The 23,308-nt window shown below is 37.9% G+C and overlaps 2 protein-coding genes across 3 annotated transcripts; one reads left to right on the top strand and one right to left on the bottom strand.

Moving 5' to 3' along the window:
• The first annotated feature begins 1,546 nt into the window (after window positions 1–1,546).
• Window positions 1,547–12,107, top strand: LOC120339095 (uncharacterized). 2 transcript variants are annotated; one of them, XM_039407162.2, is made up of 8 exons: window positions 1,547–3,071; window positions 3,268–3,388; window positions 8,552–8,722; window positions 8,944–9,166; window positions 9,837–10,039; window positions 10,420–10,600; window positions 11,199–11,407; window positions 11,763–12,107. In XM_039407162.2, the coding sequence occupies exons 1-8, from the start codon at window positions 2,931–2,933 to the stop codon at window positions 11,867–11,869; spliced, it is 1,356 nt and encodes a 451-aa protein (XP_039263096.2). In that variant the 5' UTR covers window positions 1,547–2,930; the 3' UTR covers window positions 11,870–12,107. The 2 variants fall into 2 exon arrangements, with proteins under 2 accessions (XP_039263096.2, XP_077972400.1); XM_078116274.1 differs by having other exon boundaries at window positions 2,931–3,071; window positions 8,557–8,722.
• A 7,750-nt stretch (window positions 12,108–19,857) lies between these two features.
• LOC120339113 (uncharacterized) lies at window positions 19,858–23,099 on the bottom strand. Its single transcript, XM_039407189.2, has 4 exons — window positions 22,942–23,099; window positions 22,098–22,277; window positions 21,038–21,363; window positions 19,858–20,728 (listed from the first exon to the last, which is right to left on the bottom strand). Exons 1-4 carry the CDS (start codon window positions 22,949–22,951, stop codon window positions 20,330–20,332), a joined length of 915 nt encoding a protein of 304 aa, XP_039263123.1. The 5' UTR covers window positions 22,952–23,099; the 3' UTR covers window positions 19,858–20,329.
• Between the last annotated feature and the right edge of the window lie 209 nt (window positions 23,100–23,308).

The following is a 23,308-nucleotide window of genomic DNA, read 5'->3' as shown; positions in this document are numbered from 1 at the left end:
TTTGGAAATAGGGTCACCCTAATAAACGTCATAGTTAGCATTTATTGCAGATAGACTATCAGTTACAAATATGTTAACGTCGGAATTTTAGCATAGGGAACTGGCATGCAAGCCGGGCTGTTCAACCTGCGCCGATAGCTCAACGTAGTATATATACAGTTTTCCGTATTTGTCTCTAATTGTGGGTACCGCTAGGATTTTGCAAAAGCACAAAGGGGCTCAACTACGGAAACGCTAGTTCGAGAACAGCAGGAAGACAACATGGCTTCTACCTATGGGTGCCAGTATTTGCTAATGTTGCAAAGGTGCCATTGGTACACCATTTTCGGCCACAGGGACCATAGCCCAACCTACGCGATGTGGTCCAGGGTGCTACAAAGACGTTGGTATTCACAGTAACACTCTGGCCCAAATACCAGCGTTGGGTACCAGTTTTCCCTAACACTGCAAAGATTCGGAATGGCGGCGCGACGGATGCGTGCAAGATTGGTAACCAAAAAACTTAAAGTGAGTGAGTTGGCGTTCCGCACGCAGTTTGAAAATGACGAAAAATCAACAAAAACCGCCAGCCATTCATAAATATGCTAATAAATCAAGAAGCTTCACCGCACTTATATATATATATATATATATATATTTTTAATGTTATAAGAAAACAGGAAAATGTCACATTTTATGTATATACTATATAAGTACAATCAATTAGCAAATAAGGGAAGAAAAACAGTAACATGTACTGTAATTTAATAGCAAAAAATTGGTTTTCGTTTCTGGATCCGACATCTATATATAAAAAAGCGGGCAGTCAATAATACACAATTGATAAATTGTTTTTCAGGAATGTCGTCAAATCCCATAAAACATTCTTTGATGGAAAGATCAAAATTCAAGTTATCTGTCTTGAAAACAATCCATTGGTCTATCTCAAAATTTACACGAAGTACAGGTCATGTCATTGATTTCCTGGTTCATTTGACGCTTGCATGGTGACGTAACAACAACATCACGGATGCTAATTTATGTCAGGTACAGGAGTTAGAACAATTCGAAGTGTTGACCGGTAACCACGTCGTCGTTTCTAGTTTGATTTATTATTAGTTTTTAGTTATGATTGAATATGCTTAACTGAGTTGTAAGACTTTGGAGGAATTTTAATTTTCTGTGATACTCGAAAAGCAGCCCGAAAAAATACCGGTAGGTTAGACTAAGCCGGTTCATGCTATGTATATATTTTATGTATATACTATATAAGTACAATCAATTAGCAAATAAGGGAAGAAAAACAGTAACATGTACTGTAATTTAATAGCAAAAAATGGGTTTTCGTTTCTGGATCCGACATCTATATATAAAAAAGCGGGCAGTCAATAATACACAATTGATAAATTGTTTTTCAGGAATGTCGTCAAATCCCATAAAACATTCTTTGATGGAAAGATCAAAATTCAAGTTATCTGTCTTGAAAACAATCCATTGGTCTATCTCAAAATTTACACGAAGTACAGGTCATGTCATTGATTTCCTGGTTCATTTGACGCTTGCATGGTGACGTAACAACAACATTACGGATGCTAATTTATGTCAGGTACAGGAGTTAGAACAATTCGAAGTGTTGACCGGTAACCACGTCGTCGTTTCTAGTTTGATTTATTATTAGTTTTTAGTTATGATTGAATATGCTTAACTGAGTTGTAAGACTTTGGAGGAGTTTTAATTTTCTGTGATACTCGAAAAGCAGCCCGAAAAAATACCGGTAGGTTAGACTAAGCCGGTTCATGCTATGCCAGTACGTCCGAATCCTTTATCAGGATTAATTTGATCAGCCACGATTTAGAGTATATAGTACTAAAGTAGACCCGTTTGATTTTTTATCGAGATCGGTAGCCATGTAATTACGTTTATTTTGAATGCTAGCTCGTAAGCCTTTAGTATTTGGAATGCTGTAATAGGACCAAACTGGGATAATCCTGTCACTTCAGTTGTGATACTTTCCAGGCTAGAATACTCTAAATTGCAATAAGTTTTTTTGTAATGCGGTAATGCATCACTTTGAGGGGAAATGTCTCTGCGGTATACTGTACCTATATCGCTAGACAACGCGATTCCAATTGTCCGATTTCAAACTCTTTGCGAATACTTTTATGTGCACTTATATATTTTTTCGAGAACTGTAACGTCACAAGAATTTATTTAATAGCGTAATAAACATGGTGCACTTAAGAATTGTTGCAATAGTAATCACAAAATTTCATAATTCCAGAAATTCAATATCCACCGCTAACGATTAATTGACATGTAATCTCGATAATAGAGCTGAGCAACGCAAAAAGCGTCCTCTCCCTCACTTTTCGCGAATCAGCGTTTCACGTCGTAATTCTTGAATATCTCGCGCTTCGATTATTATGTTAGATGTTGGCGCAAGTCTGTGTGTGTATCACGAGCGACAAAACGAGAGTCTACGTGCTTGCCAAGAATAACGCCGGCCGGCCGTCTGTCAATAAATTATTACTAGAAATATCAAAAGTATTGCACGTTGGCCGAAACTCAATCCTGTTGGCAAATCCGTTTCGATCATCCGCATTCGATATTCTGAATTGCCCATCCCTATATGTATCTAATTAGGTTTAATCTGACAGTAAGTTTTTGGTGTCGAAAATTGCGTATTAATTAGCTCGTAGAAAACGCTGAGCTCGTGTTAAACGCTGTCGCAAGTTCATTGTTAGCATGGAATGATCTTTTCGTTTTTGAGATTATAGTTTTAGACCACAGATACCAAAACAGTCAGGTAGTGTATTTTTGTTTAATGGAAATGAATTTACATGACCATCATCATAGTAATTTTCCAAATGCAAAGCGCTTGCAAAAACTAATCTAAGCTAACAAAACCCAAACAAGTAATGTTACTTGTAGGATAAATGACTTAGATAAAAATGATGACTAAGCAACCGAAGTTTAAATCAAGGTCTTGTGTAAACAATACAGAAGTGACATTGAAGAAATTCAGGCGTCACTCCCATTCACCTGGCGTGAGAGAGCTATTGAACGACGATGCTGGAAGATCGGAAATATCAGTAAGTATATAATGAATACTATTTTGCTAAACTTAATAGTTGATTGGTTTTGTATATACTTCTTATATGTTTGACTTTTATACTAATAAATTAATGACAGACTTGTAATTCGCTGGGAATCTGGCCAACATATTTATAGGTTGACTAATATTGCTTTGAAATCTCTCGTAAAATTCACTCCTTTATGATATTTCAGCGCAAAAAGCGTCGTCGTAAATCAGACAAAGATTGGAAAAGTTTAGCGATAAGAAGCGAACGTAGCCCGATGCTGGATGCAGCAAAATTTGACAGAAAAGCTATTGACAGTTCTAGTGAAGGTTTGATTCTAGATGTCTTATCTATTTACCATTGAAGGTTTTTATATTTACGTTACACTTTGGGAAGTCATAGAATAGGGGAAAGGTGGTCATATAATCTGCGCGTTATTCCCCGGTATTAAACGTACTTTGGTGAAGTAAATCAACTGAACTCCTTCAGAGGTAAAATAAGCACACACTATATTGATTGAAATCAGAAATGCACACACAAAGAAAGCTTGAAGAACACTATTATTCTCAAATCTCGTCCTAAGGCCGGAAATACGTCATCAATCTTCTCGCCACATAGCGCGGCAAAAAGCTTGTCGCTGGTGAATCTTCATCACCAGATTAGAATAGCCTAGTTACATTGTATTCAACATACCAATAACACAAATGAGTTAAATAACATTAAAACCCATAGTGACCATTCCAAATTTTCTACATTTTCGAGAATTGTGTGTATCAATCGAACCCTTTGAAAACTATACATTAGAGATTACGTTTTGAGCTTGTGTAACAATAGACGGGTGTCAATATAATGCATTTGTGTGAATGTGGCATAATTCTGATCGCCAGGAACACCACCCACATCTTATATTTCCGATCCTATACTTGCGTTTTTTTGTCGATTTTTAACTGAACGGTTTCTGTTGAATTTACAATTGCATCCTTGTTAGCATATTTTTCGTCTTTTACTGATATATTGTTATTAGGGCTGGGAATGGTTAACCAGTTAACCGGTTAACCGATTTCAGATGGTTAATGGTTACGATTTATTTTAACCGTTAACTGACATCTCAGGTACAAATCATCTTCATACCGTACAATTTCTTCAAATATGATTACGTCATCGCAAATTTATCTCTTGTGGCATTTAATTCAAAAAAATATTACCAACTGTGTGGGTAAGGACTCAATAAATGTGAAAAATAATGGAAGTACCAAGATTGCTGATTATGGAAATTTGACAATGATGAATTCAGAATCAGTTTTCGGTCGATTTCGAAATATATTGTTCAAGATTTCATTGCAAAATCGGATATTCAATGTCATACAACAAGTGCGCAGTTGAAGCCGTTTTTCTTTATAGTCCAGCGGATAAAATAATGGAATTGTGCACTTTTGGAAGCAAGCATGAAACTTGGCACACATGTACAATAGCATATTCTGATTAATTTTGGATATGGTGCCATCCATGAAAATACCTCGTTGCCATGGAAACGAGGCATCATCCGTATTGCTATCCAAGTGTAAGAGACATTACTTTAGAAAAGAATATTTCCAAGATAAGTAAACTGAGGTGTATTTAGGAAGTAAAGAATATGATCAGAAGTGCATTTTGACAATTACCCTTGATAACAGAATACCTGGTTACCATGGAAACGAGGTATCGTTGTCGACCAAACACAATTTTTAGCCATTTTGTTGCAGGTTCTTGATGGCTATAGGCTCTTATTTTGATACCAATTATGGTGCCAAATGTGCCAGCGTCTAGCTTGATCGACTAGAAGAAATGTTTGTTCTGCCAAGATAATTCAGTGAATGTACGATGCCCTGCTCTTTCGAAACGAAAAGATAATGGTGCCGGATATAGAACACTAGTAGAAGATATACACGAATTTGAAAAATTAGGGCAGCTCCCTCTACTAGATAGCCTGGAAAGACTTGATGATGGCACAGGTACTGTAAACACTCTTTGCATAAAGAACGCCTGCTGGCATAAGTCTTGTAGAGACCAATACAATAAAACAAAGCTGCAAAGAGTAAAGAAGAGAAAATGTACAGAAGACGGAAAAGATAGTCATGCAGAAAATGAGAAAAAACCACACGGTTATCAGTGGAAAATATGCCTGGCATGTCAAAAAAAGAAAATTTGTCCTTTTTCTGTGAGGAGAAAGCATCCACAGAGGTTTTAAGATCTTCATCCACGTTTGGATTAGACAGCCGTGTCCGATCTGCTGCTTTGGTCCTGGAAGATGATAAACTAATCACCAAGTTGAATTCAGGGGATCTCATTGCAGTTTAGGCAAAATACCACAAGAATTGTTTGTCAAACTTGTACAACCATGCAAGGGATAAAATGAGAAGACAGAGTAAACAATGTGACGATCATACCATGGCACATAGCATTGCTCTTGCTGAGCTCATTTCATACCTAGAAGATTCTAGGGACAAAGGAGAAATTAAGGTTCATAAGCTTTCAAGTCTTGTTAGAGACTACTCTGTAAGGTTGGCACAGTTAGGAGCTGATTCAGGCCAACAAGTGCATGCAACTCGTTTGAAACATAGGTTGATCACACAAATTCCTAGCCTTTGTGCGATTTCCAAGGGTAGAGACGTGCTTCTATCTTTTGATGAGGACATTAGTGACCTTCTATCTGATAACCTATTCCAGGACCACGATTCTGATGCAATGGGCCTAATGAGAGCTGCGGATATTGTCAGAACAGACATCTTAGATCACCAATACTATTTTCAAGGTTCGTTTGAGCCTGATTGTCAAAGTAAATCAATTCTTGAATCTTTGAATGCATTAGTAAGGAGGATTCTGGAAGGCTCAAGCATAAAGAATCAAGCATCAGCATCAGGAAGGGAAAGTAACCAAGCCACTTTAACAATCGCCCAATTAGTTAAGTTCAATTGTGTTAAAAGCAGAAAGCAGAATTCAAGTTTTGTGAGGCATCAAAACAGTTTGGAAACGCCATTGCCCATTACCCTTGTATATTGGGGCACTGATCCACACGCGAACGACAAAGAGAGGACTCGTGGACACGTTATTTGATCTTGGAATTTCAGTGTCTTATGACAGGGTACTAAATGTCTCTGCAGATCTTGGCAACCTGCTATCTGATCAGTTTGAAGCCACAAAAATAGTTTGCCCATCATCTCTCCACAAGAATGTCTATACGACAATGGCTGTGGATAATATAAAATATAGACCACAACCCTTCATCGGCAACAACTACTGACTCTTTCCATGGTACTGCAATTTCAGTAATACGGGTGAATCCTAATTGATGACTAGAATCGACAACATTTCGACCTTTATCTATCGACATGTGCCAGCTAGGTTAGACTCGTTGGATATTGAACAAACTTCAGAAGCAGAAGCTTTCCTCTCGGATAATTATTTTATTTCCCTTCAGGTTAATGAGCTACGACATCATCCGTTTACAAAGATAGGGAAAATGCCAGAGAACATCCCCTCTACATCAAATTCTCTGTTGGAACACATACATAGAGCAATCTTCCAAGGTGTGTTTATTTGGAGCAAAGCAACAGAGGTTTCACAAAATTTACCTGATGCACAGAGAAGGGGATGGGAAAAAGTAGGAGACAAATTTTTACCAAGATGGATGACTATCCCTGAAGCAGCAAAAATTTGCACAGAGCTGATTTGTTGTGGCCGCAAGAAAGGTTGTGCTGCTCGCTGCAAATGTTTCCGTGCTGATTTAGCATGTACACCACTATGTTTCTGTGATGGGGATTGCGGAAATAACGACTGACATTGCAAAATTGATCAGGGGATGCTACTGTACATGTGTGCCAAGTTTCATGATTGCATCCAAAAGTGCAGGAGTATATATCTAAATAGTGAAATCGCCCCCACTAGTTATTGGGGAGTCTTTGTGGAATGTATTTTTGGAAAATATGAATATTTCAATCGTTTTTCTATTTATTTTTTAATGTAGCACTCACATACGGGGACGTTAGATATAGATATATTCAACGATTCCAGCCGAGTTTGAGCTGAAATATAATGCAAGTTTTCTGTTTTTATCTGGCTGATATACTCCGTGCCAGAGTTAAGAGAATGAATTTATCTTTATTAATATATATGATGACGATATGATAGCTCCAAGATAACAATAACCGTCAGCTATGAGATATATATTTTATATTTTCACCAGCTTTACGTGGCTATGAGTTTAAAAGTATACCATTGGCGATGTCAGTTGATTGAGCACAAAAGGAATTACATTTTGAAAGTGAATGTAGCTTAATTAATTTGTGATTCATGACAATAACAGAAAATACAGGTTGTGCGACAAATAATCGTGTTTGGTCGATAATGATACCTCGTTTCCATGGTAACCAGGTATTCTGTTATCAAGGAAAATTGTCAAAATGCACATCTGATCATATTCTTCACTTCTTATATACACATCGGTTCACTTTGAAAAGGATATGAAAATATCCTTTTATAAAGTAATGTTCATTTCACTTAAATAGCAATACGTATGATGCCTCGTTTCCATGGCAACGAGGTATTTTCTCGGATGGCACCATATCCAAAATTGATCAGGGGATGCTACTGTACATGTGTGCCAAGTTTCATGCTTGCTTCCAAAAGTGCATGATTTTACCTTTTATCCGCTGGACTATTATATGATATATATCTCGAAGTAAAATTTGCACATCGAACACTGATAATTTGTCACATAAATGACGTTAAACAACGGAATCGGGTTTTCTAAAATACTTCCACACGCCCGAATCACGTTGCCTATCTCTTGCAGCAGAGCAATCATGAAACTATCTCGATTCGTGAATAATTTTAGTAAGCGACACCGGGATAAGAACAGGCGAAATTGCTTTATAAGCATTGTGACGTAACAAGCTGAAAATATAAATTATCACGTCAAACGTCACGCGGCGGTTAACCGGTTAATTTTACCCGGTTAACGGTTAAAGTGTTTTCCCTGAAACTCCCAGCCCTAATTGTTATATAAACTAGGGGTGAGGGCACATAAGCAGATTCGATATTTCACGCCAACAAGTATTTATACGCGAACGATCCCTTGTCTTTTTTGTAACATGTCACATTCCCAGTGTTTATATATATAATTTAAGTTTTATGCCTATCTGTGGTGTAATTCATGAATATCTTAAGAAGGAATGAAAATAGATATACCTTTTTTTACAATCTATATCAAATTGGGATTTCGTTTACACTTACAACATAATCGTATCGCACACAGCGGTGTTAATATGTTAATATTTTGCTATTCATCGTTAAATTGTAACGACTATTTTTGTTAGAATATATCCGACCGGCGAGTATTTGAATTTTTTCTCAGACTAGATTAGTACACATTCGGAGTCTCAAGTATGGCCTTCAATATGTTTTTCAAGGGCGTGGCTCTTTATATAACAAATCGATATTTTCTACTTTTTTAGTACAGAAATGCAAACCTGGGCACGACGAGTGTGGTAAACGAGATGAAAAATTTCAACATATTCTTGGTGCTGTGTTCTCTGACCCCGAATCCCAAAATCAAGACCGGCACTCACAGGAATCAGTTAATAGTGAAGTCTCTGAATTGAAGTTATCTTCTAGAAAATGTGGAGGTATTCCTGTCGTTAATTTTGTCGATTTTGTTTGTTTTCATTATTTTGATTTCCACAGTACATATTATCTTTTAGGGATGAGTAGAGAGCTCTTATTACAATTATTACTTGATCTTTCAAATAATGCGGACATTCGTCCGAAAAATCAGCCAAGATGAGAAACTGACAGCACGCTCGATCGAACATATTTTCCCGTAATTGAAATTTGATATTTATTTCAGAATCATCATCACGTTATTCGTCTTTTCCAACACAACACAAAGACAATATGCTATATTGCCAAGAAAATTTGGTCGATAGCAGCAGCAGTAGTGATTCAGAGGAATCGAATACGGCCAACGAAAATTCAGCCGATGATACGAACGAAGAAATATTAAATGCATTTAATTTTCTTGCTGATGGACTCGATCCGCAACAGATCACGTCTATCTGTACATCCGTAACGTAAGCAAATGTCTGATGTTAGCTTTAAGTTATTAATGTTTAATTCAAGCGTTGACGTTTAAAAATAAATCATGATTTTATGTCCCATTTGGAATATTTTATGCAGACCCCCATCCGACTAAATTATTCGAATTAAATCACGAAATTGCTCTAAACTGGGCAGGGTGTAATAAATTGGGTAAGCAATGCCGAACCGGAAAGATTCCAGTCCTTACAAACAATAGTAATTCACTGCACGTCGTAAGATAGGGCGCGGCGGTATGGCTCAACGGGCTAAGCGTTAGGAATACGCTCGCCACCGCACCTCCAATTACTCTGCGCGGGTTCGCAGGTTCGAATCCCATGCAGGGATGGTTATGTGCGAGAGGATTGCTGGGCTCCTCGCCGTCGTTGGGTGGTTCACGTAACCGCTGGTCGGTTGCGGCTTCCTCCACCACCAGGTCCATGCTTCCAATATAACTAACCCATACCCGACTTGGAATGTTAACCGGACGAGAGGCCGTGTTCGCCATATCGATAAGCCGTCTTATCGGCTTTCCTCTCCCCGGGGGTAAATATGTAAATCCTATCCTAATATATCAGTAGCTAGTGACATCCTGCACTCTCTTTTATTTGCATTTATTCATGAGCTCATTAAAAATGTTATTGAACTAAAAATAATACGTTTCAGGACCATGACAGATCGGTCCAACTTTCTCAGGAATATGTTTCAACTGCAACATAAGTCGGAGTCAGACGACGATTCCGCTTCTGTTTCAAATGAAATGATTCATTCTCATCAAACGACGACCCCAAGTTGTTCCATTCGTGGTTCTGATGACATGTTTGTTATGGGCGCGGCAGTAACATGTTTTGACAGGGAACGAGGTTGTAGTAAGTAATTCATTTATTTATCTCACCTTATGATATTGAACAAGCCTGTGGCTGTGGCTGATTTTTTTGACATCGCTGTACCCGTTTTGAGAGAATATTGGGGCAAGTGGATATCATTTAAATATGTATTGATTCGCTAAAATGTCAATTTTTTGATAACTGGATCGCGAAATACGAGAATAATTGTGGAAGGAAGGAGTAGTAGTTGATAGTTGCCGTATATCAAAAATATTAACATGTTTATAGTATGGTAAGGTAATGCCTTTAGAATGGCTGCTTATATAAAATGAACAGGATTTACCATGTTATTACAAAAATGTCCTAATGACGCCAATGATTAACATTTTGTGACAATTTTTGTTTTCAATGAATTTATGCAGCAAGAAATGACGTACAGCAAAGTCCCGACATAACGGAAGTCGCTTCTCCAGCCTCCCGATACCAGCATTCGGATGAACGCTTTAGGAATTTTGATTCGGCGATTCATCTGCGACGCTTCAGTAAGCAGTTTGCAGACATAATGAATGAAAACGATGATCAGCACTGTGATTACCAATTGGGGTATATTCTCTATTATATTGAGTATAATATTAGGAATTGGTCAGGGTATATATTGATTTTACTTTATCCTGGTTTGTTTTTAATTAAACCTGTACTCATTCGATAAACTGTTATATTACCTCGTTTGAACTGGATGTGCTGAAGCTAACATAGAAATAAACTCGGCTTTTATTAGCTCAAATGTCAACAAAGTTTCTCGAAGCAGCATAAATTAAATAATGACTTTTCAATCAAAACATCGTGTCGTTAAAGGACGTACAGTAGCCGGGTCTAATGTCTTGACTGTATGACGCGTTGCTAGATCTTTAGACACAACTCGCCACACTGAATGGATTTAACCAGCTAAGAACAGATGGCCCACACAATTTGTTGCACCAGGGGTATCGAAGGCTTTTTCGATTGACCATTTTACTAATCAAGCCTCGAATCTTGCCTGAGACATCAATATAGTTGCAACAATATAGACAATAACAGTAACAGCAACAATATAGTAAACATCAATATAGTTCCGATTTACAACCATGGATTTGTTATTGTATCTGCATAAATGTACATCGCTTCAGTTTTATAGAATGAATTTTAAAACATACTTTTCCAGATTGTTTCCTAATACAGCAAAGGCCAGGAACGTTGACCGCGATACTTCAGAAGAATCTCATTCCACACTAGAAAAATTTGACTTTCGTCAATATAATGGCGAAGGAAATTCAAGAAACGTTACGGATTTTAATCCACACGAAAGGAAATATAGAAATAGTCCAAACATGTTTGAAAGGCATATTCTACCACATGATTCAAGATCTCCAGGTAGTAGACGTTTATTTTCGTGATTCGTCGAAATACCAAACATATCACTGGGTGTTAATCTTAATTCTTAGACAAGGTCGTATTTTCGATATTTATATATCCACACGTTTTGTTTTATGTGGTTCTACCCGTAGATAGTTTTATTTTTGAAAATAGTTCATATATATAATCGTTTCCGATTCAGCGTAGACTACGACCAGGCTCAGGATGTGTAAATAAGCGAGTTTACTCAACTTACCTGTTAGTTTGAAAATCGTACTGTGCGCAAAATACCTAACACCATTATTTGATGAACAGGTCCTTTGGACGTAATACTTACTTTATATAATCGTTTTCTTATTTTTACCATATGCAGCATCTGATGATTTTGAGCGACTGACGAATCGCGCACTTGCCACTGTGTTGGGCGATGATTCCAAATCACCACCTAATTTTTTCAGTCGTCCGTTTGAGTTGATATAGATCCAAATTTGTTCTTCCAAGTGCCACTGAACGAAATTCAATCTTTCAAGAACCATTTAGATAAAGAATGCAAATCTCGAATACTTCTACAATACTTCTCTCGAATCCATTCTAACCTTTTCGACACAAAACTTTACCAGAGATTGTAAAATACTTTACTTTTCCACATATTCCATTACGGAAATGCTCACACTGTATCTTTGGTTTTGCACTTTGAGAAAAATAAATTTCTAATATGTAAAGCACACCATATCGTATCATTTATTTAAAGGAGATATTAGTTATAGCTAAAATCACAAACTGTACCACAAAAAACTGTCACGAAAAATACGGAGGTGTTTGGTAAAAAATATATTTTTAGTTGTATTTTGATTTATTGCGCTGCATTTGTCAGGGTGTTTTGTTGATTTGCCATGTGTTTTCCGCTAGAGCAAGGGTCGGCAAACTGCGGCCCGCGAGACAAATTTGTTGCGGCCCTCGAACGACCCGACATTTAACACATAAAGCAAAAATTACTACACGAATTTATGTGGTAACAAATGTTGCTGTACGGCGTTTGTTTTGTAATAAGTAGCGCCAGTTGTATGTCGTTCGAGTTGATTTTAATTTTTCAAATTTAAAAATATCTGGGAAACGGAGGGAGGTTCGCGACGACGGGCGAGCATTTCAAAGTGCTTGGACGAAAAATTATTTTTCTTTTTTGCTCATTTTAAAACCAATTTGCTCGATATGCCCAGTCAGCATTGCAATTAGTAAGGGATTCAATGTTATACTCCTTACGAAACGTGTCATCGAAAATTCGACCGTGAACTCCAGGGATGCGCCACAGCTGATCTATGCGACAGTGTAAAACGCAGTGGCGGCTCGTCATTAGGGCCAACCGGGGCAATGCCCCGGTTGTTTTTTCGGTATAATAAAAAATATTCGAAAAATACCTCAATATCGGTTGCACAGACTGTCTACACTAGCCATATTCTCCCGACATGGTTCATTTTTCGCTCGCAAAGCCTTCGCCGAACGTCGACGGGGCGGCGCCGATTTAGCCCCGGTTGCTCATTGTATATCGCATTCTCTCTTTTATCTTCCACTCGCCGCGTTTGTCTCGTTTGTTTTCTGTTTCTTTTACTAAATCATCGGGGCTAGCCCCGAAATTATGACGACACAATGCCGACGTCTCTTACAACAACGTGTTGACGTATTCACGCATTCCTTCTCGTTCGTTGGTTGCTTGAAGAGATGATAGTTTCCTCGCCTTCGTTTTTGTCGCTTGTTTCGCTATTTGAATCAGTTAGAGACCTTTAGTCCATTTGCTTTCGATTTTCCACATTCCTTTTGAGCTCCTCACTTCTTTCCGGCTTCGCATTTCTTAGCCTTAGACCTCATAATGAATAAGGTTGATGCACTACTTCGCACTCCGTTTTCGCAGCTGCCGCTGGAACAAAAATTAGAGGAACAACGTCTTGGGCCTTATCAACCAAAAAATTGTTCACTGAAACAATCCCATGACGGAGGAAAGCGTCGGCGTACATTCTGCGCAGAAACTTGGTATAAAAAACACGAATGGTTGTGTTACAGCGAGGACAAAAATGCACTTTTTTGTTTTTATTGCCTACTTTTTGCTACCGCCCGTGACTCACGTTGGTGTAAATTTGGTTTTAGAGATCTTAAACATCTTTCCGAGCGTGCCAGGGATCATCAATCTTCTATGGAGCATCTGGACAATGCAGTAAAATACCGAACATTCGGAAATGTTAATATTGCAGCACAGTTGGATGAAGGACGCGCGGTTTCTATTCGTCGGCACAACCAAAGCGTCGAGAAAAACCGCCATGTTCTCGGTCGATTGATAGATGTTTTGAAGTTCATTGGTTGTCACTAGCTGTCCCTCCGTGGGCACGATGAACGGGCTGGCTCTTCTAATAGAGGGGTATTTTGGATATGGTGGAATACACCGCATCCCTAGATACAGTATTGAGAGATCATCTTGATGCCGCAACTGTTTCGAAAGGGACATCTAAGGATATCCAAAATGATTTGCTCGACTCAATGTATAAAATTTATTTACAACATTTGGCTCTGGAAATTGAGAATTGCCAGTTCCTTTCGATTCAGTCTGACGAGACAACTGACATCACGTGCGTTTCCCAACTGGCTGTGATTTTTCGCTTTGTGAAAGATGGTAAACCTACCGAGAGATTTCACAGCTTTGTACCAATCGTTGATCGCACGGCTTGCGGGATATCGGCTGTACTGAAAGAAGTGTTACAGCCTTACAACGCGAAGTCAAAATTGATAGCTCAAACTTATGACGGCGCGGCAGTCATGAGTGGGTCGAAACATGATGTTCAAGTTTATATAAAAGAAGATTTTCCTCATGCGCATTTTTTACATTGTTATGCACACCAATTTAACCTCGTTATTAAAAATATGTGTCTTGATACCCCTCTCGTCCGTATATTTTTTGCAAATGTTTCGGGGTTTTCTTCATTTTTTTCCGTTTCGCCGAAGCGCTCTGACCTCCTTCGCCAGATATGTAGCCGCCGTCTCCCAGCTTGTGCACCAACACGTTGGAACTTCCAATCACGCGTGGTGCAGGGCGTGTCCGAAATTAGGTCTGAGCTCATTGAGTGTTTCAATGGCATTCAGAGCTCTCCGGTTTGGGACGAACGCTCTGTGAGGGAGGCGGCAGGTCTAAAGCGTCTGCTAGAAGATGGTGAGTTTTCATTTTTTCTCGCTTTTTTCTCCACAATATTCTATCACGTGGATGTATTATACGGCGCATTGCAGTCAAGGCTAATGGATGGAGCGTCTGTGCAGTCGTGTATTTCAGACTTCTGCGATGCTGTATCTCGTATCCGGGAAACAATAAAATACGACGACACATGGAGTGCTTCTTTACGCTGCGGGCAAACAACGCAGCGTCTGATTTTGTCTGCAAAGGAATACTGTGACATTCTGGTGAATCAAATAGGCGATCGTCTGCGCACTGAACACCTTGCCGCGTTCTCTTTGATGAACCCCAAAAATTTTTCAAAATTTGCACGTCAATTCCCCATCCATTTGTTGGCTACTGTCTCCAAATTTTACCCCATGATAAACGTGGGTAAATTGGAAAATGAATTGCGATGTATATACACCAATCAAACTTTTTTGAACATCACATCAACTTGCGCGCTCTATGGGTTCCTCATAGATAACACTCTAGTAACTACCTTTGCGGCGTCTGCAAAATTTCTGGACATCATTTCGACGACGCCTATTTCATCCGCCGACGCAGAGCGAACATTCAGCACGCTGAAGCGTATTAAAACGTATCTCAGAAACACAATGAAGCAAGATAGATTAAATTCCTTGGCTGTTTTATCCATTCACAGAGACGTTTTTTCTGGGATGCATGACTTTAATCAGCGCGTTATTGAGCATTTTGCTTCCAAGAAACCGCGGCGTGTTGCCTATATGTTCAAGCAGTAGAAGTCTAGCAGCATATATATCTATGAGTGAGCGACCTATCTATGAGTGAGCGCATGTCCTTATCTTTGCATTACCTTTCCTTTCTTCATAGTAACGTTTTAAACCTTATTTTAGGTTTTGTCTGCTTTCCCGACGTTTCTGTTAATATGTCATTGTATTTATCTGGGTAAATATTGCCTTTCCTTTTGAAAGAGGTTTCAAAATAAACTATGTCTATATTTATTAATCCCTTGACTTGGACCGGTTTTAAGGACACTTTCTTATCGTTAAAAATTGTCGCTTTTGCCGATTGGTTGTTACCGATGGAATGGTTTTTATACTCATAAAATGATGGGAGAACTTACAGCGCTCATCCTGTCCCCGTAGATGGGGGTGACTTGGTCCCGCAGTAGCTTGCCCCGGTTGTCAAAATGACCACTCGCCGCCACTGGTAAAACGTGTAATGTACACGTTCGGAATCACATATTGCTGTGAGCGGCTTTATCTAAAATGCATTACACTTGAAATAAATTTGTTGCTCGCTGGTCAGATCGTCATTTGAACGACGTACCGCGGGCAAGTTGCCAGAAAAACATAATCCTTTACATTGATAATAGATAAATAAAAACAATGTATTGTTGGATATTGTATTAAAAAACGCCACATACACACTCATTGTTGCAGGATTTTACCGCAGCAATAGAAGGTACGAAAGCGCCATAATTTGAAGTTCAATGTAACGATTGTTCGAAGGCGGAAATATTGCGGCCCGCGCGCTACCGAAAATCTGTATATTTAACCCGCAAGTACATAAATACCGACCACTGCACTAGAGCAAGGCTGAAGTGCTATGTGCCTGTTGGTTAAGGTTACTTACTGGTAAAGAGATCAGAATCTTTTCGGTAAGGCATAGCCTGCTAGGCTTGCACGTAATTTACGGATTTACGGAATTACGTAATTATTTGGAGTTACGGAAGGAAAGTTACGAATTACGTAAAGTCGTAATTATTGCATTGAAACGAGCTTTCTTCAAAGCAGTCAATTTCGTCGATTGCGAAAAATGAAAGCTCAACAAGTAGAAGAAGTTAGAGTTCCGGTATTCGCAGCCGTTTTCTCCCTTTTCTCTCTCGTTACGTAGGTGAAGGAAGGCATGACGCGTTGCCATTTACTAACCTATTATCAACTTATCTGGCATGGCCAATGTAAATTATTAACGTAGTTAAGGGGGAAGAACTGAGTAGGGCCGTTTGACGCCAACACACCTGGTTTCAACTTCTCCCGCAACTTAACCGTAGATAAGGGATAGAATTGCGTTGAGACCGATTGACGCCAACACACCTGGTTTCAACTTCTCTCGCATCTTATCTAGCATGGCCATGGCCATGGCCAATGTACATAATAACCGTAGATGGGGGGAAGAATTGTGTTAAGACCGATGGACGCTAACACGCCCGGTTTCAACTTCTTCGGGTGAAATGACTAATGAACGCAGGAGATCAATCTATCAAATAAGGTCTATCAAACATTTGTATCCATTTTACTTTTATTTATTATTTACTTGTTCCAGTTTTCCGTTACTTATGGTATATATGTTCCGTTTCTATTTTATTCTATTTTATAGTCACGCGTTTAAATAGTGGGAATTCCCCACCAAGCGTGGATTAGCAATGCTTAACCATTCTTTATTGTTAATATCAACACTTGATATATGAACATGGAATATCATACTGTTTTTGGCTGTTTTATTTCAGACTTGGGGTATAAACAGAAAAATATCCATAACCTTTCAACACGACGATCTTGTGAAATTTAACGAAGAGCTTTCGCGACGAACTGGAACCAAATATAGCGAAAAGAGCGATTGATCACTCGCGCCAATACAACGCCGTGATAATTAATGTCGCGCTTATCAAATAGCAATATGACGACAAAAGATAGATTACGTAATGAACCAACGCAACTTCGTCTTTTCGGCATCGGTAAAGCGATTGAGATGGCAGAGAAACAACAAAACGAAGGATTCCTCGCGGACCGCTAAAAATTTAACTGCTATCATATATAATCAAATATGAGCCAGTGTGTTTATTCTGTGCGAGATCCATTTTCTATTACAAAATCTTGATGTTCTGTTAACGGTTTTATCGTTATATATCAGTCCGGACTTGGCCTTGCTCATGATGTTTTTCACAATTCCTCGCAATATTTTGGCCATATATGATTAACTGTCTTACCAAATGCGGCAACTTATTTTGATTTATCGTCGACGTGGATACCACCGGCACTCGACCAAACTTGTGTCAATCTTGGCCGATAGGAACGCCGGCTTGAGTTAGCAAATAAATGTCGTGAGTGTAAAATAAATGTCACAAAATGCATTGTTTTGCGATATAACTTTGTATTTTCGGAGAAGGTATATCATATAAGTTCGATATTTAAATTATACGCAAATAAATAATATTTGATCTAAATTTATCGCAAATAACGTTATAAACATTCAGTCCGCGAAATGATTAAATGTAAAATGAAGCATGGTAATCGGAATATCGTCAATAAGTCGACATCAATAATTATTATTATAAAATGCTAACAAGGCAGTAATGTCGGATAATGCAGAAAACGCTGCAAAAACAAGTCTTCGTCGCGAGGAAATCGCAAGTATAATCAAACGAGAGAATACTCTCGTCGTTGGTTAATAAATTAGAAACCCGTAATTTTTATTCAGTACGAAAGACGATTTTAAAAAACTATCGTTTCCATAAATATCCGTATACCAGTGTCGGTAATGATAAAATTGATCGCATAAAAATGGGACGGTTAATTTGCGAAGGTGATAAAGGAAAACCAAAGCTAACACAAAAGATAAAAATCAGAATAAAATTAATTTGAATTCACTCCTTGATCTTGTCTTTAACATTTGCCGCCGGCGTGTAGTACTGCCATGAATATGCAAACCCAACTTCGATGTCCCATTCGGAAAAGAAGTGGATTCAATTGGTTGTTATGATAGGTTTAAATGCGTGAAAAAATATTGCAATTACGGGGTTATTACGTAATTGATTTTGCCGTAATTACGGAATTGATTTTTGTCAATTACGTGCAAGCCTATAGCCTGCACACACACAGAGTTCAATACACCCTCTTGGGAGGAACTCTAGGTCTAGACCAGGGGTGGGCAAGGTTTTTGAACCAGGGGCCAAAGATTTTGCCCACTTAGTCTGGTGGGCCATGTAAGTGTGACGCATTTTATGAACAATATTTACAGTGTTATAAAGTAAAGGTGGAAAACAATAAGCATAGTGCCAAAACTAAATTAAATCGCAATCTCAACAAATTCCTTGAGCTATTTTTTAGCTAAAACATAAAAATTTCAGTTTGGTTGTGGCAGCATCAGGCTGGCCAGATTGAATTATCCAACGAGACGGATTTGGCCCGCGGGCCCTACTTTGCCCATTTCTGGTCTAGAATCTAGTCTAGATCAGGGCTACTCAACTGGCGGACCGCGGTCCGAATCCGGACCTTTCGACCATAAAATTTGGACCGCGTTTGCTTGTTTATTTTAGCAGCATATGCATCGTTTTATAGTTTTAAATGATTTTGATACAATTTAAATACACAGCTATACAGTTTGTCGTACTGGTACCGATGTGCGATATTTGTGTCCATATTTGCGAGCCATTCATTGCTCTTGTATTTAAATTAATATTGAATTTGAAGTTTCGTTTATTTGATGAAATATATTTTCAGTAATGTCCGGACCTCAGTAATTTTGAAGTTTCGTAAACGGACCTTTGGTGAAAATAGTTGAGTAGCCCTGGTCTAGATTATCAACCTACGATCTCAAATGCCAACATAGTCCAGCGGTTTAACCACTGGTGGCAGACTATCGGTTTTCCCGAGCACGGCTTTAGTCGAATTTGAACAATTTTGTAACCACTAAAACAGATAACTATAATAAAGGTATGAAAATTATGCTCTAGAACAGTGATTATCACTAATTTTTGTTGTTCGAGTTATGCGGGGAAAAAAGCGAAAAGCTGATAAAAGCGAAATTGCAACTTTGGAAAATCGAAAGATGTTATTCGTTTCTCAAACTTCAAACCGCATTCAAATGCGGACAAAAGCGATTGCTCCTTGTTTCACAGAATTATAGATACGATATATGACTCAGCGTAAGGTTCAACCGAACCCAGGTTAAGAAACACTGCTCTAAAAAGACGATACTTGTGGTTGGGACAAATAGCATTCTATCGTGATTTAAATCAGTAAACCGCCACACCATTGTGTATTTACTGGCTTCTTCTACGTACATTTTGATAGGGATCTGTGGATGAAGTGTAGGCTATTGTTACCAAACTTAAGACTCAAGTTTCTGATTCTTCAAGAAAATCATCGAAACAGCGGGTATCTGATCTACTTAATCTAAGTACTCCAAAATTGAATACGACTTTCTCCAAATTTGATTCAGGATTACAAGATGTCGCCCCAGGATATATTTTCCAGGCAAAAACAAGCTCATTCACTGAAATACGAGAAGCAACTTGTTTTAGATAACTTTATTCATATTTGTGATTTTTGAAAGAAAATGGCAAAAATATTCGGTATTTACAAAAATAGTATATCGAAAAAATCGTCGATGTACATATTAATGAATTCTAGAAACTTTGTATAAGGCATATTCCTGTAGAATATATAGGCGTGTGAAATTCAATTATCCAGTAAATTTAACACAAATTTAAGCCGTCTATATATATAAGGCGAAAAATTAGAAAAAAAACCCAGCAAAGTTATAGACTACAACACGGTGCTGCTAGAAAATGACATGACTTACAATTACCTCAGTATTTTACAAAATAATAAGGTCATTCTATGGAATTTGGAAATAGATGAATTTATTGCATATTGTGGGTTGCTGAACAACAACTAATGAACAAACGCTGGAGACCAGGGAGCAGTTATCGCCTTCTGTACCATGTTAGTACGAAAATGGGATTGTTTCTCCGGGACATATCATCATACAGGTAAATGATACGGTTTCTGGTGGTGGGGGGCATATGCCGTATTATCTACACCGGTATCTAGGTACCTATCAGGGTAAGCTCCGACTTCCTGCCTGTAGTAATTATGGTCCATAGCGCTGTAGCCATGCTGATGGGGAGGTGCAGAGCCAGGTCCGTAATAGTCAGGGTACATTGGGCCTGTGTTTTGTATTGAGTGGAATTGTCCGTCCATTACGGCTGCTGGTGTATCTTCATGATACCCCAAATCCACTTCTTCAGTATATTCATCGTAGTAACTTCTATGCTTGCGAGGATGTTGGTGCTGTGTTGGCTGCTGATCAGTGCTTGAGTTTCTCGATCTTCGACTTTTGCCAGAGCGAGTTTCATCATTTAGATCATTGGATTGATAAGACTAGGTGGAAGGAAAAATATCAAAAACTGGCGTTGAATCATATATGTATTTCATATAACTGCTTTAAACATTGACTTCAGAAAAGCGATGTAAATATCTAACGTTTCACACTGGCTCAGGGTTATGGCGATGTCATTCAATTTGATAATTACACGGCAACAATTAAAATTGACTGCTTTGTGAGCAAAGAAAAATGGGTACAACTTTTACGTTGATGTCAAAAAAACGCAGTTTGGCTCTTGCACTACTTAAAGAATATTACTTTATTATTATTATTATATATAACATAATTAACGTAAAATTACTCACTGGAGGACTCGACATATTTTGACTTGAGCTTGAGGGATGACGATATTCATTTCCTTCTGGTGATCCGGTGACCAGTTTGCCTTGGGATTTTCTTGGTTGCTGTGGAGCTATACCGGCCTTTACTGCATCGCGTGTCACAACTCCTGTTACCATCATATCATTTCTTGCAGCAATTTTTGCAGCCCTGCTAACCGGTTGATTTTTGGCATTTTTGCCTTGCAATTTTTGCTTTTTTTTCATCTTCATTCGAGCGTACAAATAGGCAAGAATACAAACTACTATAAAACCACCAACCAGAAGACCGACAATCAACCCGGTAGATGTTACTAGAAAAAGATATGAAACATATTAAAATAAATTCAAAAATATGGCAAGGCGTAGTTTATTCAATATTGAAAGTTAAACGCATTTCAGTGTGAGTGCAGCACTACACATTTTATTAGAGATTGAAAGGAAAAATAAGTAAAGTATATAGCATCGTGCTATATAGGTTTAGTAAATCATCAGCTTTCATAAAATGGATAAGGAATTTCTCATATTCTCATATTGTTTTTTAGATTGTAATTCAGAGCAGAAAAATTGAGATAAATCTGTGTCAATCGAATAACACAAATCGATGTAAGAAAATTTACCTGTCTGTCGAAAAAAGACTGTTATTTTCATCGCCACACACCAAACGACACAACAAATGTATTAGCTATTTGCATAATAATTCTATTATTCTCATGGCATACTTGTAAATGAAGTAGAACCTAAGCGGAATTCTCGTATTTGCAATGGCAGCGGCTCAAAAAGCAAGTTGAGCCTCTGTTGAAATTTACCTATTCCAACGTAAACAAGAAACTTTTTGGTGATGTTTTTCCAATTTCTTTTTTGCAAAAATATTTCAAATCAAATGCTTTAGTCTAAAAACTTTCGTTCTAGTAAAAGTTATCCCCACAGACAAAATGTTCTCTGAACTTGCAAAAAACTTTCTGTTATCGTTATACATGGATTTGCAGATTCTCATACACAGTCATAAAAGCGCAAAGAAACAAAGTTTGAATCAAGTTATACATACCACTGCATCCGACCTCTTTTATACTCCATCCATCAACTTCACATTTGATGAATTCCACGCTTGGTGTTCCGGAGTCGCAGACTATTTCACATTTTGTTCCACTTGGAACCATATTGGTCGGTAGTCTTGGACAGATTTTGCCATTTTCTGGAATGTCAACCGACGTTCCCATGCAATACACTTGAAATAAATAAATGTAATCAATTTCTAATTCGCAAAAGACTAACATGACGGTTAGAACTTGGGAGTATCGGGTTACAGCATAAAATCGCACAGTCGAATATTGGCTGACAACTGTGCGATTGAATGCCAGAGCTAGCGGAGAAAGGTTTCGTGCGATTCACTTTTATAATGATTTACTGAAATACATTTGTTAAATAATCTTTGACTAGTAACAAGCCAAATATGGTATCTATAAATTCAGTTCCAAGTAGACTTTGAAAAAATGTTATTCTGTTTTTACGAGCACAAAATGGTCATAAAACAGCATATTTGTGGCTATATGAATTTAGACTGAAGAACCGGTTTGGTGATACTGGCGGTGTTTAGCCACCGCCGTACAATGCCCCAAGGTATTACATTTCGATTTCGTCAATATTCTTTATTGTTTACATTTTGGCTGTATCGAATAGTCAAATTTAGGGAAAAATTCATTTAGATATTACATTAATTAACAGTGTTTTGTTTTAAAGTTAACAGTATTTTAGCAATTGTTAATATTTTCCAGTCCCAATATCATCTCATCTAGTTTCAAACTCCGCCAAATCACACACTACTGTTTCTATTCAGTGGCAAAACTATAAACTAATAAATATAATAAATAAATAAAAAGAAAATTACTTACTTCGAGGCATTTTTGAAGATTGTTTTTCTGTGAGCAAAAAGAAAAATTATCGCTTTTATCGTCGATCAGTAATTTCAAATGTTTCAATATTACTTCTATCATAAATCTTAACCAAACTCCATTTTACTCTTGAAAATATCTAAACGTAGAAGTTAGTCATGTTTTATCATTAGTTGTATTGACTAGCTAGCTATGATGAGAGCATAAATTGTGTGGATACAATAATTTTAGTTTTAGAGATTAAATAAAAAGAATAATTAGTGGTATATTAGTATTTTTATACAGCATTTCACTTAATCTTTGACAAGGCTATACTATGGTATGATAGACTAATACTATGATAGACTAATACTATCTAGAAGTGAAA

Source organism: Styela clava, chromosome 9 (genome assembly GCF_964204865.1).
Source record: "Styela clava chromosome 9, kaStyClav1.hap1.2, whole genome shotgun sequence".
Classification (NCBI taxonomy): domain Eukaryota; kingdom Metazoa; phylum Chordata; class Ascidiacea; order Stolidobranchia; family Styelidae; genus Styela; species Styela clava.
Note: the sequence above shows the minus strand (reverse complement) of the source record. Positions and strands in the feature narration are given on the sequence as shown.